This window comes from Hypanus sabinus, chromosome 20 (assembly GCF_030144855.1).
Source record: "Hypanus sabinus isolate sHypSab1 chromosome 20, sHypSab1.hap1, whole genome shotgun sequence".
Lineage (NCBI taxonomy): Eukaryota > Metazoa > Chordata > Chondrichthyes > Myliobatiformes > Dasyatidae > Hypanus > Hypanus sabinus.
Genome location: NC_082725.1, coordinates 30,988,418 through 31,012,718, shown reverse-complemented (window position 1 = coordinate 31,012,718; position 24,301 = coordinate 30,988,418). Strand labels below are relative to the sequence as shown.

General features: G+C 39.4%; 1 protein-coding gene across 4 annotated transcripts in view; it reads left to right on the top strand.

Annotated features, from left to right (window-relative positions):
* The window catches only part of fyco1a (FYVE and coiled-coil domain autophagy adaptor 1a), a 210,587-nt gene that overhangs the window by 8,669 nt on the left and 177,617 nt on the right, over nt 1-24,301 (top strand). For 2 of the 4 annotated variants that reach the window (XM_059945264.1, XM_059945266.1), the window contains exons 2-5: nt 10,801-10,878; nt 12,345-12,451; nt 18,383-18,508; nt 21,144-21,250. In XM_059945264.1, the coding sequence (XP_059801247.1) occupies nt 10,824-10,878; nt 12,345-12,451; nt 18,383-18,508; nt 21,144-21,250 (395 nt within the window). In that variant the 5' untranslated portion in view covers nt 10,801-10,823. Of the gene's footprint in view, nt 1-10,745; nt 10,879-12,344; nt 12,452-18,382; nt 18,509-21,143; nt 21,251-24,301 lie in introns of those variants that run through there. The other 2 variants (XM_059945265.1, XM_059945267.1) reach the window with 2 other exon arrangements.

Sequence of the window (24,301 nt, the reverse complement as noted above, 5' to 3'; positions counted from 1 at the left end):
TCGTTAGACATAAAACGCTTCACTTAATTTTATTTGTGTAAACCTACATTAGTGACCCCGATGCTGCAGGACAATTCTGGAGTTATTGAACATGTCAGCCAATGCAGTTGCCTGGTCAGCAAAGCCCCCGACATAAGGATGCCGCCCATGGCTGTGAAACACACCGCTGGGCCTGAGCTTTTACCATACTCACTTTGGTAGGAACACTAGGAAGTGCTGATCGCCTTGCATTTCCGACAGTGCCAGTGCATCGGGACATCAGAGGTCTGTGAATACCGTGGGTTTCAGCTGCTGGGGTCATCTTCTGTCCATTATGGGTACTCCTTCAGAGTGATGCTTCGCCTGTGACATGGCTGCTCAAGTGAGTGTGCTACCAGCATCGCCTATTGATGAGAAGGCAAACAGCGACAAGACTGGCAGCGGGATCCAGACTTACAGGACAGAATGGGCGATGTTACACACGAGGCTTCATCCTGGCTAAAGTGCCTAGACCTCTGCTCGGTGCAGGTTTCCTGTGTGCCCAACGACTGCTAGTTGATCTTCAGAACTGTCGGCTTGTGCATGTCAAGGACTTTGGGTCGTTACACTGCTCCTCCAGGAAGTTCCCCATAATGACTGTCAAGTGCACACATCACATGTGAGTTCCCAGACCTTATTGAGCCCACATTCTCCACTAGTCACAAGCCATGGGATTGAATGCCACATTCCCTCAACTGGCCCACCAGTCCATGCTCGTGTGCAGAGACTGCACCTAGAAAAACTGGCAACCGGGAAGGCTGAATATGCCAACATGGAAGGAATTGTATGCCAATTGAATAGCCCCTGGGCTTCACCCCTCCATGTGGTCCCTAAGTCTGATGGTAGTTCTCCCCCCCATGTGGTGATTAATGACAACTTAACAAGGTCACCACCCCTGATTGTTACCTGGTCCCACACATTTAAGACTTCTCTGCAAGTTTAGCTGGAAAGTTTATTTTTTCGGAAGTTGATCTAGTTAAGGGCCACCATTAGTTTCCTGTGCGCTCGGAGGACATTCCCAAAACAGCTTGATAAACACATTTTTTCTTTTTGAATTTTTGTGCATGCTGTTTGGACTGAATAATGCAGCACAGACTTTCCAATGGCTGATGGACTTTCTATTAAAAGACATAGATTTTGTTTACTTGGATAACATACGTTACCAGTGAGTCCAAATCCGAACATGTATCTCATCTCCGCACACTGTTGGAGCGCGAAAGCCAGCATGAGTTTATTATTAGCACTGCCAAATGCCAGTCTGGGTTGTCAACCATTCGATATTCTCGGCCATCGCATTTCCACAGAAGGTACAAAACCTCTTCCATCAAAGCTAGCCGCTATTATGGATTTCACTACAGGATCTTTTAGGCATGGTGAATCTCTACACTGCTTCATTCCATGAGCTGCTGAACTTGTGCACTTTCTGTATAGTGTGCTTAAAGGCAATACCTCTAACCAAGTGCTTGACTGGTCAGTGGACATGACCAGGGTATTTGATGATATCAAGCGAGCTCTTTCTAATGCGACCCTACTAGTATACCTGCATCCCAGCTGACCAAGATACTGACCTTGAGGTCCAGGCTTACTGAACAACAGTCATGGGTGTGTGGTTGGCTGACACTAAGTTTGGGAAAGCTAAGGTTTCTCTCCTGTGTGAGATGTCTCAACTGGTAGCCCTCGCTCCTTCGTGACCGCAAACTGTAGACAGACTGTTTTTGAGTCCATGCCTAGCCTTTTGCATCTGGGCTGGAAGGTCTTACAGAAACTGGTTGCACTAAAGTTTGTTTGACACAGCCTCAAAAAGGACGTGCTTGATTGGACTGCAGCTTGTGTGGAGTGCCAGTGGCAAAAATTAAGCATGTTCAGGTGCCATTGGCACCTTTTGAGGTCCCTGAACAATGGTTTGACAATGTCAATGTGGACCTTATGGGTCCTCTTACACACTCCTGTGGTTTCACGCACCTTCTGACCATGCTAGACTGTATAACCAGGTGACCAGAAGTCGTCCCTCTAGCATCAATGGCGGCTGTAAATGTGTCTCATGTGTTCATAAGCACCTGGGTAGTTTGGTTTGAAACCCATCTGATGTTTCCTCTGACTGCAGTCCCCAATTCATTTCAGACCTCAAGGCTGCAGTGGCCCAGAACCTTGGCATTTGATGCATCACACCACGGAGTATCACCCGCAGTCCAAGGGCCTATGTGAGTCGTTTCACCACTCTTTAAGTGATTTCATTCCTAAAATGAAATTGGGCCACAACTGCCTGGTCAGCCTCTGAACAGTGTTCCACTCTCCTCAGTAAATTCAATTCCCTTTTACCTATTCCTACCTCCTGTCAAGGCATACAGCACTCTTTGGTCCCTGTTGACTTACATTCCACCTCATTTGTTTTCTTCCGTCATGATACATACCAACATCCCCTTAGGTCCCCTTACAATGGCCTGTTCCATGTTTTGGAATGGGGTAAAAAGACCTTTATCATAGATTTCAGTAGGTCGCCTTAAACTGGCCCACCAAGATTTGGAGTATTCCACTCCCTGGTGTCACAACGTGACCATGAGCCAGAGGCATCTGCTGCTTGCCTGCACTTTAGACAGGCTCACAATACTGGTTTTAGTGGATTCTGTGAGTGGTGGGGTGTTGTGTAGGGTCACATAACTGGGAGAAATATGCATAATTCACAACCACCGACATTGAGTTGGAGTTTCACTTTAAGGGGCTGATCTGATGTGATCACATTATTATGTAAAGATTTTTAGTGTGCTTTGATAGTGCAAGTTTCGGAGTTCAATAAAATGTGTTACGGGTTTCGTTAAACATAAAACACCTGACTTTGTTTTATTTCCGTAAACCTACAGACACTGCTAGCTTTGGGGGCTCAAGGGCCTATATTGTGCTGTAAGTTTTCTATGTTTCTATCATCCTATCACTATTCCATGCTTAGAGCGAACAGTTTTTATGTAGCATCAGTTCCATATGTTTGTGCTCAAATAGCTGTGATTTTTATCACTGATAGCTGGCGAGAAATAAGCAGTACGGCAATTCAGAACTGTTTTGCTCACCACAGTTTCAAGCATTCAGGCATGCATGGAGATGCCAGAAATATCTGGGGGTGAAAATGAAAAAAAAAATTCACTAGTTCATCAAGTTAGGAATTATGAAGAATTTGAAGATATTGACAATCATCTTGAATGTTGCAATGAAGATAAAGATTTGGAGATTGCAATTGTTAAGAGCATTGTACATTGGCAGTTATCTGCACTAGGTGTCTGTGCTGATTTTGTTCATTTACTGTCAAATGAATACGGCAGCGCACACTGGATTCGTCGATAGCTGATAGGAACTAAGACAGTTTTATAGTACTATAGAGGTATTGGCAGTGTTATAATTGTTCTATATGTCATTTAAATACATAATTTGTTGTGCAGTTAAATAGTAGTTTGTCTGTTTTATACCTTTTTAACTATTTCCATGAAACTTTGGCTAATTGTGGCAGCCACTTAATTGGGCCAAAATGCACTGGTTCCAATGTGTTCCAATGAAATGGAATCCATTGTACTAAGAATTCAAGGTATTATTCTATGGTCTCACTTTCAAGAACTCTTCTTCTCATGGTTTCGATATTTATTGCTTATATATTTATTATTATTTCTTTTGTATTTGCAGTTTGGTGTCTTTTGTACACTAGTTGTCCACCCTGTTGGGTGTGATCTTTCATTGATTCTATTATTATTATTATTGGATTTATTAAATATGCCCACAAGAAAATGAATCTCAGGGTTGTATATGTTGATATAAATGTAGATTGATAATAAATTTACCTTGGACTTTGACTTTGAAGATGAGTGAAGCAAAATTAAAGTTTCAGACTGATGAGTTTTATTGTAATTGGGAAAGACTGGAAATCAGTTCTTTTGGTTTACATGTGGGGGTTGAGAGAACGAGGAATATCTGCGATAAGGGGGAGACAGAGAGAGGCACAAGCAAAACAGGAAAGAGAAAAAAAACTTTTGAACTATAATGTAAAACTGTAGTTGATGGAAGTATGAAATTAGGCTGAAAACACAGAAAAGGAATGTTATTAGAAACGCAGATGGTGCTGAAGGATTGGCGTATTGCTCATGTGGTTCCATTGTTTAATAAGGGTTCTAAGAGTAAACCTAGCAATTATTGGCCAGTAAGTTTAACGTCAGTGGTGGGTAAGTTAATGGAAAGTATTCTTAGAGATGGTATATATAATTATCTGGATAGGCAGGGTCTGATTAGGAGCAGTCAACATAGATTTGTGCATGGAAGGTCATGTTTAATAAATCTTATTGAATTTTTTGAAGAGGTTACTAGGAAGGTTGATGAGGGTAAAGCAGTGAATGTTGTCTATATGGACTTCAGTAAGGCCTTTGACAAGGTTCCACATGGAAGGTTAGTTAGAAAGGTTCACTCGTTAGGTATTAATATTGAAGTAGTAAAATGGATTCAACAGTGGCTGGATGGGAGATGCCAGAGAGTAGTGGTGGATAACTGTTTGTCAGGTTGGAGGCCGGTGACTAGTGGTGTGCCTCAGGGATCTGTACTGGGTCCAGTGCTGTTTAATGATCTGGATGATGGGGTGGTAAATTGGATTAGTAAGTATGCAGATGATACTAACATTGGTGGCATTGTGGATAATGAAGTAGGTTTTCAAAGCTTGCAGAAAGATTTAGGCCAGTTAGAAGAGTGGGCTGAAAGATGGCAGATGGAGCTTAATGCTGATAAGCGTGAGGTGCTACATTTTGGTAGGACTAATTAAAATAGGACATACATGGTAAATGGTAGGGCATTGAAGAATGCAGTAGAACAGAGTGATCTAGGAATAATGGTGCATAGTTCCCTGAAGGTGGAATCTCATGTGGATAGGGTGGTGAAGAAAGCTTTTGGTATGCTGGCCTATATAAATCAGAGCATTGAGTATAGGAGTTGGGATGTAATGTTAAAATTGTACAAGGCATTGTTGAGGCCAAATTTGGAGAATTGTGTACAGCTCTGGTCACTGAATTATAGGAAAGATGTCAACAAAATAGAGAGAGTACAGAGGAGATTTACTGGAATGTTATCTGGGTTTTCAGTACTTAAGTTACAGAGAAAGGTCGAACAAGTTAGGTCTTTATTCTTTGGAGTGTAGAAGGTTGAGGGGGGGGCTTGATAGAGGTATTTAAAATCATGAGGGGAATAGATAGAGTTGACGTGGATAGGCTTTTTCCATTGAGAGTAGGGGAGATTCAAACAAGAGGACATGAGTTGAGAGTTAGGGGGCAAAAGTTTAGGGGTAACATGAGGGGGAACTTCTTTATTCAGAGAGTGGTAGCTGTGTGGAATGAGCTTCCAGTAGAAATGGTAGAGACAGGTTTGATATTGTCATTTTAAAAAAATTGGATAGGTATATGGACAGGAGAGGAATGGAGGGTTATTGGCTGAGTGCAGGTTGGTGGTACTAGGTGAGAGTAAGCATTTGGCATGCACTAGAAGGGCTGAGATAGCCTGTTTCCATGCTGTAATTGTTATGTGGTTATAAGGAAATCAATCACAAGAGCTATTGTTATGAATGTGAAGCAACTCTGAGGGGCCGAAGGGTACAAAGTCGTCCCCTCCTTTTTGAGAATCGCAAGATCGCTATTTATTCGGGTCTGAGACCCAGGAAATGAGAGAGAGACGTCCAGAATACACAAAGTTTGGAATGTGTCCTGACCTCAGCGAAACGGAACCACTGATAACGGCTATTGTCTCTTGGAGACGGAATTGTGTATTGAGTACTGTACTATTCATTGAAACCCCTCAGGGAACAACCAGAGTGGTCTGGTTGAGGGATTGCATCATCCCAACCTGATTGACATCTGAGACCCCGTGAGTAAGGATAAAAGAGGGTCTGGGTAACAACCCCTTTAGACGCACCAGGAGAAACGCTGGAAATCCAGTGACAGCGTTTATAGCAAAAGCCAGTGAGAGGTCGTGTGCGTCCTCCCGTGCCAGGGTGGTGGGCTCATCACGGAAGAACGGTCTAGCTAAAGGAAAGGCCACAAATGAAAGGCCACGACAACGAGACTCCTGACGGATCGAAATCATATAAGGAAAGCCAGCAAGTTTTTCTCCAAATCTCTCTCTCTCTCCAACCATTGCAACCCAGCGGTCCCCAATGGCTGCAGGCTGCATGAACTGAGTGAACTTTATATTTCCATTGGACAATACATTATCCCCTAGACAACGATAGAGCTTATTTCTTATTGATTATTATTATACCCACACTTTTAGATTTAGTATTGACGACGTATTTTATCTGTATATCTGCATTGATATTATTTTTGTGTATTTTTACTAATAAATGCTGTTAAAAATAGTATCATCAGACTTCAACGGACGTCTCCATCTTTGCTGGTAAGTGACCCAGTTACGGGGTTCGTAACACTATGTCTATAAAACTGCCCACTTCAGAAACAAGTTGGAAATATTGAAACAACACACACAAAATGCTGGTGGAACACAGCAGGCCAGGCAGCATCTATAAGAGGTCCTGACGAAGGCTCTCGGCCCGAAACGTCGACAGTGCTTCTCCTTATAGATGCTGCCTGGCCTGCTGTGTTCCACCAGCATTTTGTGTGTGTTGTTTGAATTTCCAGCATCTGCAGATTTCCTCGTGTTTGGAAATATTGAATTGAATTGAACTGAATTATTGACCATAACCAGCCAGTTGATAGGATGGTGTTTCCTGAGTTTATGTTCAGCTTTTTTGAAGTGATGTAAGGGTTCAAAAACAGAGATCTGAATGGAAATACAAAGAAAACTTGAATTGACAGGAAGCCGCTAGTCACTCTCGAGGACTGAACTGAGGTGTTCTGCAAAACAGTTACTGAATCTCCATTCAGTTTCTCCATGCTAAAGACTAATTAAAATAAGAGGTAACAATACTTGTTATTTTAATTAATTATTTTCCCTGTTATTAATGGCTACCATTTTTTTCTTTTCCATTTTATTCACTTTCTTCATTTGATTACTAAATACTCTCACCAATTTCTCCCCTCAATATCTACAACAGTTTACTCTTACTTCATGATCCCAATTAAATCAGCAAATGCCTCTCATTTACTTATCATTCTAATTGATCTTCACCCCTCTGCCCAAAGAATAGGCCAGCTTCTTTCTCAATAAAAGAACCAACCAGTTCCTTTCCACCACCACCATCCTCAGTCTGGCAGAACTGGTCCTCACCTTCAACATTTTTTCTTTCGGCTCCTCTCACTTTCTCCAGACTTGAAGGGTAGTCATAGGCACCCACATAGGTCCCAGCTATGCCTGCCTCTTTGTTGACTATGTAGAATTGTCCATGTTCCAAGCCTTCCCTGGTAATGCTTCCGAATTGTTCCACTGCAACATTGATAACTGCATCGGTGCTGCTTCATGCATCCCCGCTGAGCTTGTCAGTTTCTTCAACTTTTAACTTCCATCCAGCCCTTAAATTCACTTGGTCCATTTCAGACAACATTTCTTGATTTCTGGAGACAGACTGGTAACCAAAGTCTTTTATAAGCCAATGATTCCCACTGTTTTTCTTGACTATATCTCTTCCCACCCTGAATCATGTAAAAATGCTATTCCCTCTTCTCAGTTCCTTTGTCTGCACCATATCTGTTCCCAGGATATGGCTTTCCTTTTCAGGACGTCAGAGATATCCTTCTTCTCCAAAGAGCAGGGTTTCCCTTCCTCTATATCATTGATCCGCATCTCCTCCATTTCCTGAACATCTGCACGCACCCCATTCTTGTACTCACCCTAAGGAACATGAGAAAGCTTTAGGATTAAAAGCAGTGTGAGGAGGGAAAGTTACACCAGTGGATTATATTGAATGACTGTGGCTTTGGGGAATAATCACCGGAGTTCTTCTAGATTAGCCTTTCTCAACTGTTTTGCCCTGGAGGAACCCTTGAAATAATTTTCAGGTCTCAGTAAACCCCTGTGTAAAAATTATTATCTCTTTGGCTCGTTACATTTGTGTGATCAGTAAGTTGTAGGCATACTAATCCAAAAATATTTGTCACTGCTGTTTTCGAGTAGAGAATGAATTTTAGCCCACCTTTCTTGAAAAAAAACAGGTAGTTAAGTTTAGCTTACCTTTCTTGAAATTAATCTCTTTCTTTCCCTATCATAAATTTTAAAAACATAAGGCAAGCATAATAAATTTCTGTTTTCAATAAGACTCTAGACATTCTGATATCCTTCCTCACTCTTTAGCCCAAGCAGCAGCGGAAATATTTCAAGATTTCCTTTTGCAACATGATTTTTGCAAAGATTCCGTTTCCTTTTAAATCCAAGAAGTCAAAACAGTTTCTCTAGGGACTTACAGAGACTTGTACAACTGGTTCATATGATGAAAGATGTCTGCTAAGTGGGCTGATTTCTGCAGCCATTCTTCATCTTAAAAGCACTCAGCAAAATCTGACTTACATTGTTTTCGTGAAAGTACCCCTACAATTCACCTTTCAGCTTAAGCACCATGTTGGGAACTCCTCTGCTAAGCCACCGGATTTCTGTATGTAGCAGGAGATTGGTGTGCTCTTTGACCAGGTTTTCACATGGTTTTTAAACATTCTCGAGTGAACTGGTCTTTGTTTAATAAAGTTAACCATTTTTGTAGCATCATCCAGAACTTTTTTTCATTTCATCTCCAAAAGCCCTTGACATCAACACCTCTGTGTGAAGAAATCAGTGTGTTGTGACAACTTCAGGATTTTCTTTTTTTACAAGAGAAATGAAACCTTTTATGGAGCTAACCATTGATAGAGCACCATCAGTACAGATGCCAACACAGTTCCTCCAAGACAAATCTTTTGTTTCCAGATATGAAGACAAAACATTATATGTATTTTGCCTTTGCTTGTTCCAGGTAGCTCTTTGCAACAGAAAATTTTTTCTTGAATTTTACCATAATTTACAAAGCTTACAAATGCTATAACGTGACATTTATCAACCTGGATGGAAAAGATGTTGTTTTTCAGTTTATCACACAAACCCTTTTTAGCATCATGTGACACGTCATCCATACATTGACTTATCATACTGTTTGTGAGTGAAACTGTTTCAGTTTCTCATACTGCATTTTGCCCTAACACGGTAATTTGGGAAGGAGAGGCTGACGTCACAACCCGAGTTGGAAAGTCCATTCAATGCTCCGAAAATGCACTTCATGCTCTTCATCAGCCACCCATCCTCCTGTCTGCAATATAGCACTCACCAATTATCAACCTACAGTCTTCCCCTCTGTGCAAGAGAGCGTTCACCAATTATCAGCCTACTGTCCTCCACACATTGTCAAAAACACACCAAGCCTACTGTGAAGCATGGTAGTGGCTGCATTATGCTGTGGGGATGCTTCACTGTAGCAGGCCCTGGAAGGCTTGTGAAAGTAGAGGGTAAAATGAATGCTATAAAATACAGGGAAATCCTGGAGGAAAAGCTGATGCAATTTGCAAGAGAACTGCAACTTGGAAGATTTGTTTTCCAGCAAGACAATGATCTCAGCAAAAAGCCAAAGCTGCACAGGAATGGCTTAAAAATAACAAAATTAAATGTCCTGGAGTCAATGGCCAAGTCAGAGTCAGACCTCAAACCAACTGAGAATTTGTGGCTGGACATGAAAAGGGCTGCTCACTCATGATCCCCATGCAATCTGACAGAGCTTGAGCAGTTTTATAATGAAGAATGATGAAAAACTGCAGTGTCCAGATTTGCAAAGTTGATAGAGACCTAACCACACAGGTTCAAGGCATCAACTAAATACTGACTTAAAGGGGGTGAATACTTATGCTTTCAATTATTTTGTGTTTTATATTTGTAATTAATTTAGATCACTTTGTAGGGGTCTGTTTTCACTTTGACTTGAAAGTCTTTTTCTGTTGATCAGTCCCAAAAAACTCCAAATTAAATCCACTGTGATTCAATGTTGTAAAACAATAAATAATTCCAAGGGGAGTGAATACTTTTTATAGGCACAGTATGTGGTCTGAATCTATGTGCTGCTCCCTCTGAGATGTTTTCAGTCCCAGAAATTTGGTCATGGTGGAGAACATGACTATGGTAATTGTGGAGGGGAACATAGCTCTGCTATATATAAGGAAGCTGTGGAAGTGCATCATGTTCGAATAGAAATGGGTATTTCATATGCAGAGGCTCTGCAGAAAGTACAGAGGATAAGGTTAATGGGACTTACTGATATCCAGGATACTGACAGAATAAAGTGAGTGTGTAAAGTGCATGATTTATAACAAAGGATTTATTGATTGTTGATAAGCTAAAATTTGTTTTTTTCATGACGTGGTAAACATCTGGAGATAAAAGAGTAAATTCTAGAAGAATTTAGGAGTGCTTTACAAGGAGAAGTAAATAATATTCAGGGTTGTTAATGTTCTTTTTCTTTTTTATACAATGGAATACTAGAAGTTTGTTAACTATTGGTTGGGATTTTAATGCTCAGAGTAAGGTTGTAGCGACACAAAGGTGGAGGAAGATTTTCTGGAAGTATTTGGTGTGCTTGAATGATGCTCAGTAGGTGGCGGTAATGCACCTCGTGGTCTACCATCCGCCATTAAATATTATGAAGAAGAAGAAGAAGATCTCAACAAACTGCAACCCAGTCGTATGTTAGAATTATACAGAATGCTTTGCAGTGAAGCTCAGGGTGTTTATTTCTTTTATTTCACTGCTAGGTGCTACAACAGCATTTTCAATAACTGTATTGATTAAAGTACTTCCAATTAACAGTTATCAGTTTGGAAGTCACTACAATGGCAGGGTCGGTTGGAGAGAATCAGATACAAAGGATAATCCGTGATCTAAAAGGTTAGTATTTCTAAATTTGCTCTATCGTAACCTTCTTCCTACAAATGTATTTTAAATATTACTTGAACAACACAATTTCAATTATATTGATGATATTTAGTGCCCTGAGAAGGAGGAATGTTGAGGATGATGGAGGTATGTTTGTTTTTTTAAAAGCTATTGGTAGGATCTTCTGCCCAGACATGCTCATGCATTGTAAGGATATCTGAGAAATAATATCTTTGTCTCCATGCATTACCATTCTCCCATACCTCCTGATACTTTCTGCCCCTTTGTTAAGGTTAAGTCATTTGTTTTTCAGGAGTGATAATTATTCTCTTGGGGTTGAAACAACATTGAAGGAATTAGAAATTTCTGAATTTGTAAAATGCACAAGAATCCTTTATGGATGTCCAAACAGCACATGAAATTTTAAGCTCCCCAGCTTTATGGTACCTTTTTCCAACAATTTCAGCAAATGTTGTTGTTGTCTCACAGCTCAGGTGAACTGAATTTAGTCCTGACCTCTGCCAGTGCCTATATCCAATTTGTAAGATCTGTCTTTGACTTTGTGGATTTTCTTACTTTTTAAGCAAGCTGGTTGCTAAGGCTATTTGTGCTGTAAATTTTCCCTATGTAGTTGGATGGTAGGAAAAACAGAGAGCAGATAAGTGTGGGTAAGAAATGGATAAGCTACAGGGAAATAAGTGGGGGTATGGGATAAAGTTGAGATTCTACAGTTACTGGGAGTTTTGAGCAACTCACACTAAATGCTGGTGGAATTCAGAAAGGCCAAAATTATCTTTGGAAGGGAATAAGCAGTCAATGTTTAGGGCCAAGGTCCTTCATCAGGAATGGAGTGGTGGTATAGCTTTGAGAACTGGCAGATTATGATTATTTTGCAATATACAGTACTGTGCAAAAGTCTTAGGCACATGTAGAAAACATTCTGAAAAGCGAAGACGCTTTCAAAAATGATTGTAATGTTTGTAAGCGTTAAAAATTACTATGAAGTGCCGTAAACAATAAAAAACTAAAACAATTCAGTATTTGGTGTGACCACTATTGGCCTTTAAAAGTGCATCAATTCTCTTAGTTACTGTCATGTGGTTTTATAAGAAAATCAGTTAGTGAGTTGTTCCAAGCATCTTGGAAAACTTGCTGCAGTTGTCCTGCAGGCTTTGGCTGTCTCACTTGCTTCTGTCTTTCCAAGTAATCCCAGACAGCTTCTTCTTTCTCCTTCTTTCTTTACTTCTTTCAAATATCATTCTACTACTAAGCTGCATGCAATTTGAACTCATGATTTACAATCGCCAAAAGACTAAAGGGGTTGCAGCTGCTAGTAAGGGTATAATGCAAAACAAAAGGAAGGCAGTAGTAGGCAAGATGAATATAATTGATGAAATGGTGGATTTTCTGCTCATTTCACTGATGTTAATGTTTACGTATGTGAAATTTTGAGGTTATGTGTAACATTATTATTGCAGATGCAATTTCAGAATTAAGCCGAGAACATAAGGAAAATGGTGATGCAATCACTGATGATAGTACAAATCTCCACAAATGCTGCTTAAAATTAGAATACCTCCTTCAGGTAAGAAGATCCCAGAAAACAAAGAGTTCATCAGCAACTAATAGTGCATGATTAAAGTCAAGTTATAGTAGCTAGTTAGTGATTTGTTTCTCTTTTCAATGAAAAACACACCCATTACGTGGTCATTAAGTTGGTTTTGGTTGACATTGGTTACCACAGAAACAATGACTAAGTCTATCTAAACAGTTTTTCCAGTATTTTTTTGTTGCTGTTTATTCAGAATAAGTTGGTTATTTGATTTATAATTATGAAACAAATTGCTGCATCAAGCAGGTTTTTTTTTACAATAAATAATGGCTAGATAAAATAAGAGTATAGATGATTAGTAGGCTTTGGTACATGAAACTAAACAAAAACCGGATCTAATAAATTAGAGGGTGTTTCAAATGCTTGCTTCTTTTTACAGTGTTCTCTGTTTACATCTTGTCTTTATGGGAATTTATTTATAAGAAAATAATTCATCCTCTAGTTCAGGGGTCACCAACCTTTTTTACATTGTGGACCGGTTTAGTATTGACAGTATTCTTGCAGACCGGCCAACAGGGTGGGGGGGTGTGTTTAATCATGACCGGAATATAGGTGATAAGTCAATTATAAGTGGCTAATACACTCAATTTCGTTTCTAAAAGGGTTTATCTAATGAATTTAATATTAAACACACAGTACATATTTTTCCTCACATGAATATAGTGAAAAGTCAATTATAAGTCACTTATAAGTCAATAGCATCATACCATTTTAAGTTACTTTTGGATATTAACCACACACCACATATTTTCCTTGTATGAACATATAAAATCATTGTAACACACCAATATGGCTGAATCAGTGGGAGCCCTGGGCTTGTTTCCCTGCATCAAGATGGTCCCATCGAGGGGTGATGGGAGACAGCGATACTAGAAGGGGGTTCCTAATGTCCAGTCTATTCCGCAATTCAGTTTTCGTTGCATTCATTGAAGAAAACCCTGCTTGGCAGGGATATGATGGTGGAAATGAAAGCACGTTTTCGGTGGTTTTGTGGCTATCTGAGGATATTCGGCCTTGACTTTGATCCAGAATGCCAGCAGAGATGTTATGTCAAACATACTTTTCAGCCCACCGTCATATGCAAGCTCTAGGAGTTGATCTTCTTCCCGCGCTGACATGGATGATTCACCGGGGATGTTCACAAATGGGTCACGGACCCATTCCTTTGCACGTCTTGGGTCATTTGTGATTGGGAAGTTATGCTGTTGACAGCAAAGCTAGGTGAACGCGCACCAGCTCTGAGAAGGACGGTGCAGCCTCCGTCTCTGCCAAAATCCCAGCTAATGTTGGGAACATGTTAAATATGCCCTTGTCCACTTGCCATTCCAAAGTTCCAGTTTGGCTTTGAAAGCAGACAACTTGAAGACAGTTGTCATTCTCCCCTGAAGTGACTTCATTGAGCAGGTAGAAGATGTCACACAGATAAGTGGGTTTTGCTATCTACTCCATATCACTGAAGTGTGCTGCCAGTGTTGACTTTTTTCCTGAAAGAAATCTCTGTCGTGGCTCTCTTAACTGAAAAACCTTGGCCAGGGCTTTCCCCCTTGATAGCCACCTGACTTCAGTGTGTAAGAGAAGGCATTTGTGCTCTGCATCCATTTCCTTCCAAAGCTGCTTAAACAGATGTGAGTTAAGGGCTTTAGCTTTGAGATGTTGATAACTTCAACAATGTCACTCAATATGCTGTAAGATCAGATGACACTTTTCAGCTAGCCAGCATTTCCCTGTGTATGACGTGGTGTGTAGACTGGCATTCAGGAGTAACCTCTTTGACTCGGGTAGTGAAACCAGACAGCCATCTAGTCATTGCTGCAGCCCTGTCTGTGCATATTCCAACACAGAATGACCAGTCCAGTTTGCCTGACATGTAGTCATTCAAAGACTTGAATAGTTCTGCCCCAGTTGTGTTAGTTGGCAGTGGCAGTGCACACAACATATCCTCGTGCACATCGTCTTGAAATATGTATTGCATGTAAACCAGCAGTATTGCCTGGTTGTTGACATCGGTAGACTCGTCAACCTGGATAGCATGCCATGGTGACTCGTTAAGCCGTTCCAACAGCTGTGCTTTGATGTCCTCCACTATGTCATCGATTCTCCTTGAAACTGTGGTGGCTGAAAGAGAAACCTGAGTCATCCTGTTAGCTGCAGCTTCTCCTAACAGTTCACCGCCAATGTCCTTGGCAGCAGACAGAATCAGTTCTTCACCAACAGTGAAAGGCTTCTTAGCCTTAGCAATATGGCTAGCCACTAAGTACAACGCTCTCAGAGCAGCAGCATTTGTGAAGGTGGTGGCTCTCAGCACTTGCTTCTGTCCCACTTGCTCATGTTTTTTCCACTCAAAAAACTCAATGGGTTTGGCTTAAAGTGCAGGATGCTTGGGCTCAAGGTGCCAAAGCTGTCTAATGAGGCTTCATTGCCTCATTAGACAGCTTGTCTCCATATATCACACACAGGGGGCTTGGAGCATGCGAGTGGCTGGTTGCATTAAAGCAATATTTTATGTACGACTTGTTGTATTTTCTGTTGAAGAAAGCTTTTTTTTGCAGTTTCAATTTCACCTGTCTCTGCATTATTATCATTGTTAGGCCTTTTATATCCCTAACACCTCTTCCAAAGAAACTCTCAAGTGACGTTTGCTTTTTACTCAGTGAGCAGTTGTAGGTTAATGACCGATTGATGACCTCGCGTGCGTATTGACCTCGCATGCGTTCAAGTTCAACAGTGGGTGTGACGGAATGAGGAAAGGTGCAGCTGACTCATATCGTTTCATACTGCCAAATCATATTTCCTTGTGACCCGGTAGCAAATGCCTTGCGGCTCAGTACCGGTCTGCGGCCTGGTGGTTGGGGATCACTGACCCAGTTAATATGCTGCATGTAGAAAGTACATATTTGTGCATTGAGCACCATTTCTAAAATTCAATTACATTGAAATTGATGGATGTATAATACTGACAAAAAATATTGCCTAGAAATTCTGTGGTATAATGCTGCTAATTTTCAGCATTATGCAACTGAACATCTCTTTTCCACTCTGGATTGAAATATGATGTTGACCGTTTCTAGATTATTTTATGTCATTCCAGAAATACAACTGTCCATTTCATTTCATGTATCTTTCCTGTTATGATGATGTAAAGGGACCATGTTGTCTGGGAAAACCTGCCGTTGGGAATTTCCTGAACTACGTGGTCTTGCAACCATAGACTTATAGGGAAATCCTTGTTTACTAATTCCATAATATTCACACAGAAAACTTTTACATGTTTATTACCTCTATTTATCATCAACTCTGTATTGCCCTTGCAGTTAATGTGTACAGAGCTAGGGAATTTAATACTGAATTGCTGTGCACCTGTATGTACCAATACCATCGGGTATGCTCATGATCAGTGTTAACCATGCAACATTCCATAACTATGCTGTGTGGACCAGAGTGAACTTGTGGCATAACGGCAACCTAATACTTAGTCATAGAAAAATACAGCATAGAAACAGGCCCTTCAGCCCATCTAGTCCATGCCAAATCATTTAAACTGCCTACTCCCATTGACCTGTGCTAGGACCATAGCCCTCAACACCGAATGTTCTGTCTAAATTGTAATGACTAGTGTGCGCAAAAAATCTTGTCTTGTGCATTGTCTGTACCGCTACCATCTTCTTTCAAAGTACAAATGGTAAATGTTTACCAATATTGACAAAACTTAAGACTCACAGATATTACAGTTTCAAGGGCAAATAAAGAGTGGATGGAGATGGATGTCTTTCTACCGTGTGTGCTTCAAGTCAAAATCCAAATTAACTCGCGCAAGAAATTATGGCAAAACACCTTCCGTATCAGAAGTGATGTTCATACAAAATGAAGTGCATACAAAACAAACTGCAGCTTTGGAGCTCAGAACAACCCCTGCTTGTCATCCATGGGATGTCAAACTTAACTACTGAAAATAAAAGTCAAATGATAATTTCATGAAGTCTTTGGCAAAAGAAAGGGTAGACTCAGAGACTAGTCTTGAAACAGTCGAACTGCACAGTCTTTATCTATTCTCGCTTGGAAAATGCCATCCTTTCTTAATTGACCCAAGTATTTGAGTGTCCAGGAGATGTGGTTGTAAGCATACAAGTACAACAAAGTAACTTAAGCCTAGTTTATTTTCATAAAAATATATAGCACAATTAAACTACACAAAATACTACATAGTAAGTCACAAAGATTTCTACAAGTCACAGAGATTTCTTGGCTCATGATTCCTAGTCACCACACAGTTGTTGTCAGGGGTACTCCAGTTCCGACTTGTGAAACCACCTTTTGGTACCAGACAGCGATTGTGATTCCATTCTGGTTAAAAATCTAATGAAGCCTGGGAAGGCATCCTCATAAATACAAGTTTCACAAGCGCAGGGTCATCAAGAGACAGAAAAATTCTTTGTTTTCACCCTTTAACGCAGTCTGCTTTCTTTCATTTAACAACATATTGTGTTCATCAACACAGTCTCATAAATCAATTAGATGTTTTAATGGTCACTCCTTTTTATCCCATTCCTTAACCTCACAATCTGCATGACACACAACATTCCTTGGGTTTACACAGTACATTAATGTTCACAGATAAGTGATATACCCGAATTTTGAAAGAATTCAGCTATCAAACCCACTTGATAGATATTCTCACTAGTAGACTTACAGACCTTGTGTGCTATGAAGTTCAGAAAGAGTTATCACCTGACCTGAGCTGACATATATTTAATCACTTAATTGTTTGCCAAATTTCATAAGCTACACCTAGTCAGCTTTGGTTTAAATGAGACATTTCTGTAAAGGTAGTAATTTTAAACTTGAACTCCAGCATTTTAGATGCTTTAATCTGTTTCCTGTGTTCACAAGTATTAATGAATCTTTCAACACACAGACAGCTCTGGAGACCAAGTCATTTGTTATATTTAAAGCAGTGGTTGATAGGTTATTGGTTAGTAAGGGTGTCATTGTTTGCTAGAAGAAGGTAGGAGAATGGGGTTGAGAGGGGTAATAAATCAGCTATGATGGAATGGTGAAGTAGACTTAATGGGCATAGTGGCCTAATCCTGTTCCAAAGTATGATGTTATTATGCTCAGTATAAAAAATCCTGAAGTCATGAAAAGTGCTATTGAAGTAAAAGTTCGCATTGCAGTAAAACTCCAATAATATAGCATCTTCAGTATTTGGAAGGTACCCCCCCCCCCCCCCCCCCCATACACTCTGATTTTCCAGACTATTGGATATTACTTCTAGACACAATACTTCTAATTTACTTGTATTAGATGTTGCACTGTAGTATAATGAATTTTCCCATAAACTTGAAGAGAGCATGGAAACAAAGCCTTGGTAAGTTTAAAAGGAGTATGAGAAACAGAACACCGTAAACCAGACAGTGAGCTGTCAGGATATCCAAATAATTTGATACCTGAGTTTCACTGTAATTTGGTGATCCTTATGATGTAGTTAACATTCCATATTCTGTGTGTAAGCATGGAAGCTCAATGAAAAATATTTAAATTTCTATATTTTACAATAAGTGAAAACTATTATAAGCATTGGGCTAAGAACTTGAGGAATTTTACAGTAAAATGAATATCACTTTTAATAAAATATTGAACAGCTGAAATTTTTTTTTCCAAACAGAAATTTTGTAAATGAATGCTTTATGATTAAAACTTGGAGTGGAGGTTTGGTGAAAGGTTGGTGAATATGACTTCTATAATAATAAGACTAGATGTGAGTTTGAACTTTGAACTAAAAGAAACAGATTTTAGACTGTATTGGACAATTCTCATGTTTGTTTCCTTATAAACTGTATTACATTTATTTTATTATAATTACAAAGTTTTGTTCTGACAGTTCTTGTTCATAATTTGCATTAAAAGTTTGACCTGAAAGAAAAAACTTCATTTCTTGGCAACAAGAGAGATTATTGGGATTTCTTCTGCAGTTGCTTAGCCAAGGAAAAAGGAGCAAATGATGGAATTCGTTTTGTGAAATCTATTCCAGAGGTAAGGTGGAGAAGGTCTTTAGCAAAAATACAATCACTTATTACTACTGGGTTTATTTGTGTTTTTCTCTTACAGCTTTAGATTAGCAGTTTTTTTTTAGTACTTTTAGTAAACTGCAGAGTGTTTCCATGAATGTGTTGCAGTATGGTTATCATAGATCCAGTCCTCTTGCTTTTGTGCCATTTGCATGGATTTTTCTTTTTAACATTGGCTTTTTACGTATGGAATTCCTGGTTTTATATCTTCTTACTTTCTGAAAAAAATAGTTGAATAACAACAAAGCTGTAAGAGCAAAAAACCTTGTTCTGAACAATTTGAAGGGTGACTTTTACTTTGCTGTTGTAAATTGGTGATAGAAGGTTTTAAATAAATTAATTAAAATCCCAGAAAAATATGCATCATATTTTTAAATCAGATTTATGCTTGGAATGATAATTAAAGCCACACAAAACAAAAATCTGAAAAGGTTTTTGATATCAGTGGGCAGGAAGGCTATAGTTATTAAAACCTCTAATCATTCAAGCCTGGCATTAGCTTTGGTTCCATGATTGTTAGAGTACAGTTTCTGCAGACTCGTTAAAAATGTATGCAATGTTACCTCGACTCTGTTTTCTCCCCCCAGTTCAGTCCCTTTCTACCTACATCCATGACACTTCACACCTCTGGATCTTTTCAATGATTTCAGGTTCCCTGGCCCCCATCATCTTATTTTTAGTATGGATGTCCAGTCCCTATCCACCTCTATCCCCCACCAGGAAGGCCTCAAAGCTCTCCCTTTTTCTCTGGACACTAGACATAACCAATTCCTCTCCACCACCACACTCCTTCGCCTAATAGAACCTGTCCTCACTAAATAACTTATCGTTTGGCTCCTCCCACTTCTTTCAAACAAAAGGGGTAGCTATGGGCACTCACATGGGTCCCAGCTCTGCCTGCCTGTTTTTTGGCTATGTGGAACAGTATATGTTCCAAACCTACAATGGTGACCATCCTGCGATTTTCCTATGCTTCATTGACTACTGCATTGGTTTTGCTTCCTGCACCAATGCTGAACTCTTTGACTTATGCCTCGTCCCACCCTGTAACTTGTTAAAATGCCATCCCCTTTTCTCAATTCCTCTGTCCCTACAGCAACTGCTCTCAGGATAAGGCTTTTCATTCCTGATTGAAGGAGATGTCTTCATTTTTCAAAGGAAGGAGCTTCCCTTCCTCCACCATCAGCACTGTCCTCAACTGTATCTCTTCCATTTCATGCACTTCTGCTCTTACCCCATCCTCCTCACCTATTAGCTTCACTAGCCTCTGCGTTCAGCACATAATTCTCCGAAACAATGGGATCCCACCACTAAGCACATCTTTCCGTCCATCCCGCTTTCTGCTTTCTGCCAGGCTCGCTCCCTTCATGACTCCCTTGTCCATTCGTCCCTCCCCACTGATTCTCTCCTGGTACTTACCCTTGCAAGTGGAACAACTGGTGCACCTACCCCTACATCTCTTTTCTCATTAACATTCAGAGCCCTAAACAGTCCTTCGTGGTGAGGTGACACTTCATCTGTGAGTCTGTTGGAGTCATATGCTGTGTTTGGTGCTCCAAGTGTCGCCTTCTGATAATCAGTGAGACCCGACATAGATCGGGAGACTGCTTCTCCGAGAACCTACACTCTATCTGCCAGTAAAAGTGGGATCTCCAGTGGCCACCGATTTTAATTCCAGTTCCCATTCCCATTCTGATATGTCCATCCATGACCTCCTCCACTGTTGTGATAAGGCCACACTTAGGTTGGAGGAACAACACCTTATATTCTGTTTGAGTAGCCTCCAACCTGATGGCATGAACATCGATTTCTTAAGCTTCTGGTAATGCCCCCCACGCCCTCTTTCACCATTTCCCATCCCCTTTTCTCTCTCTCACCTTATCTCCTTGCCCTCCCATCACCTCCCTCTGGTGCTCCTCCTTCCCTTTCTTTCTTACACGTTCTGTCTCTTTCACAATCAGCTTCCCAACTCTTCACTTCTTCCTACCCCCTCCAGGTTTCAACTATCATCTTGTGTTTCTCTCTCCCCTTCCTCCACCTTTTAATCTATTCCTCAGCTTTTTTCTCCAGTCCTGTCAAAGGGTTTCGGCCCAAAACATTGACTGTACCTTTTTCCTGGATGCTGCCTGGCCTGCTGAGTTCCTCCAGCATTTTGTATGTGTTGCTTGGGTTTCCAGCATCTGCAGACTTCTTTACAATGTTTTACTATGTTGTTAAAATAAATTTAATATTATTATAAATTAAGTGTATGTGTTATCATTACCACTAATTTCAACTTAGTTATTTAGAGACTGACTGTTTCTGAATTTCTTGAGTAAAAATTTTCAGTAACCAAATTAGCATGATTATGCCAGATATAGGTAAATCAATTAAAACTTCGGTAACAATTAAAAAAAATTAACTCCAGTTATATGTTACAGAATTTGGTAACTTAAATTCTCAGTTGCCAAGCACCTTGGAAATTTTCGTTACGTGATGTTGAGGGAGTAGTTTCAAGAATAAGTTAATGTAACAATTTTAGAGTATAAAATCAGTGAATGTATTGTTAATCATACATATTTTTACCCAGATGTGATAATTTTAAAATTTTGTTTTTGAAGTTAAAAACCTCTCTTGGCAAAGGTCGAGCATTTATCCGCTATTCCTTAGTCCACCAGCGCCTGGCTGATACTTTTCAGCAATGCTTAATGAATGCTAAAGCTACCAGGTAAGAGGCACATATTTGAATTACTTAAAATACATGATAATAGGTTGACATTTTAGTGCTTTATGGACATATAAGATGTTGAAGCTTTGTGCAAGAACTATTGCGTGGCATTTAGACTTGGACTCAAGTAACCTTGATAATCTATCCTCTACATTAGCTGACCCTTTTGTTTGCAATTGAAAAAAAAACTTGGTTCTGAAAGATTGGAAAATATGCTGTTAGAGATTGTCTTGTGCTAAACATTTAGTTCCTCCACTAATCAATTTTATTGCCATAAATATAGTTTTAATTTTTCACTTTTAACGATTCATTATTGTTTCTCGTGATTGAAAGCATACAAATCTGTTCCATTATTTTCAATGACAGTGGGGAGATTGAGACTGACAATTCTAAGTTTCACTTGCCCAGATTCAGAAATGCCAGATGGCTTTAGAGGATTTTGGTTCTGCCATCCTGACTCCTTTCTGATCATGACTTTCTTTTTTTTTAAAATATTTTATTTATAATTTTCTACAAACTACAGTGAAGAAAAGAAAATCAATAATATATATAGAAGGATCATTGCCATATAAACAAAAATAACAATAATACATGTCTTAACAAATGTGAAAGTCACCCATAGTACAAAAGAAAAAAAAAGAAAAAGAAAGAAAAGCACCCAATCCATCACCTATCCAACTCCAAGCCAACCATTATATGAGATAGACTTTTATTACCCCAGAACCACATATTGTAATAAAAAAAAGGGGGGGGGGGCAGCCTGCTACCTGATCAGACAAAAACAAAAGTGAAAAAAAAGCTGGAAATGTAGGGTCTGATTATCAAGGGAAAAAAGAACAAACACCTGTCAACCTAGGTGAGAGTTATGAAAATATTCAAGAAAAGATCCCCACACCCTATGGAACTTTATGTCTGAATTAGAAAGTGAGTAATGAATCTTTTCGAGATCTAAACAAGACATAATATCCCTAAGCCATTGAGCATGGGTAGGGGGAACTCCATCTCTCCATTTAAGGAGTACTGCTCGTCTGGCTAGAAGAGAGGCAAAAGACAATATTCGTTGTTTAGCCGGGGTCAAGTGCTTGTCAGGGTCTCAAAGAACAGCAAAAAGAGCGATCAAAGGACCTGGTTCTAAATGACAATTTAATATGGAAGATAAAGTTAAAAAAATATCTTTCCAAAATTTTTCCAGAGTAGGACAGGCCCAATACAAATGGAAAAGGGAGGCCTCACCTCCTTTGCATTTGTCACATCAGAGACTAATATCAGGATAGAACTTCGCCAATTTGGTTTTGGACATATGAGCCCTGTGGACGACTTTAAACTGCAAGAGACAATGACGAGCACATAAAGAGATTGAATTGATGGATTTAAGAATTGAATCCCAAACCTTGTCGGACAAAAACCTAAGTCATGCTCCCAGGCAGTTGTAATTTTCTCACAAGAGGCTCATCTGAGAATCATAAATTTAACACGAGTAGTAGAAATTACACCTTTGCCCAAGGGGTTCATTTGAAGAAACAAGTCTACAACATTTTTATCAGGTTATTCAGGAAAATGTGGTATTAAAGGGCTAATAAAATGTCTAATTTGAAGATATCGAAAAAAGTGAGTATTCGGTAAATTAAACTTTATAGACAACTGTTCAAAAGACGCAAACCGATTGTCTATAAAAAGATCTTCAAAACGCCTGATACCTCTCCTACACCAGTTTTGGAATGTGGAATCCTGCATAGGCGGTTGAAATAAATGATTGTATAGAATAGGACTAGAGAGGGAAAACCTATAAAGACTATGGTATTTTCTAAATTGAGCCCATATTCTCAGAGTATGCCTGATTACAGGATTAATAATAGGTTTTGGCAATTGGCAAGGAAGAACAAATCCAAGTAAAGCTGGAATAGATAATTTCTTATAAGTCTTTAATTCCATTGCCACCCATGTTGGACAAACAGACTGATTATAAAAGTAGGACCAAAAGATAATATTACGAATATTGGCTGCCCAATAATATGAATGAAAATTAGGCAACGCCAAGCCACCTTTTAGGCTTTTGGAGATGAGCTTTATTGAGTCTGGGCTGTTTACCCTTCCATAGGTATGACGAGATAATAGAATCTAAAGAATCAAAAAAAAACTTTAGAAATAAATATAGGTAAAGATTGAAATAAGTATAAAAATTTAGGGAGAATATACATTTTAATTATGTTAATTCACCCAATTAAAGACATGGAGAGAGGTGACCACTGTGCTAATCTCTGTTTTGTAAAATTTAAAAGATATTGAAATTCTCATCGAACAGTCGATTGTAGTTCCTTGTTACGATAACACCAAGATAAATAAAACAATTGTTTACTACTTTAAAAGGGAGATTGTGAAATTCTAATTCTTGTGCTTCCTTATTTATCGGAAAAAGTTCACTCTTATGTAGATTAAGTTTGTATCCGGATAGCTGACTAAATTTATTGAGAAGTGAAAACAACAAAGGTAAGCAGGTGATCGGGTTTGATATAAAAAGTAGCAAATCATTGGTGTATAGAGAGACTTTGTGCTCAAAACCACCTCTCCAGATCCCAGTCAGTTCAGTACAACTGTGAAACGCAATTGCCAGTGGCTCGATAGCCAGATCAAATAACAGAGGGCTTAAAGGGCATCCCTGTTGGGTGCCTCGTTTATGATCAAACGGTTGAGATTGCTGGGAATTAGTCAAAACTGATGCAATTGGATGGGAATATAGTAACTTAGTCCACTTAATAAAATTATATCCGAAATCAAATTTTTCTAAAATGGCAAGTAAATATTGCCACTCCACCCGATCAAATGCCTTTTCAGCATCCAGAGAGATATAACACTTTCAGGGGTCCCTGATGAAGATGAAAATAGAATATTAAAAAGACGTCTAATATTGAAAAATGGAAGGCGATTTTTAATAAAGCCAGATTGATCCTCAGGGATAATTAAGAGTGAAAGGACTCCAGCCTACGGGCCAAAACTTTAGTTAAAATTTTAGCATCTACATTTAATAGAGGAATCGGCCTGTATGAAGCACAT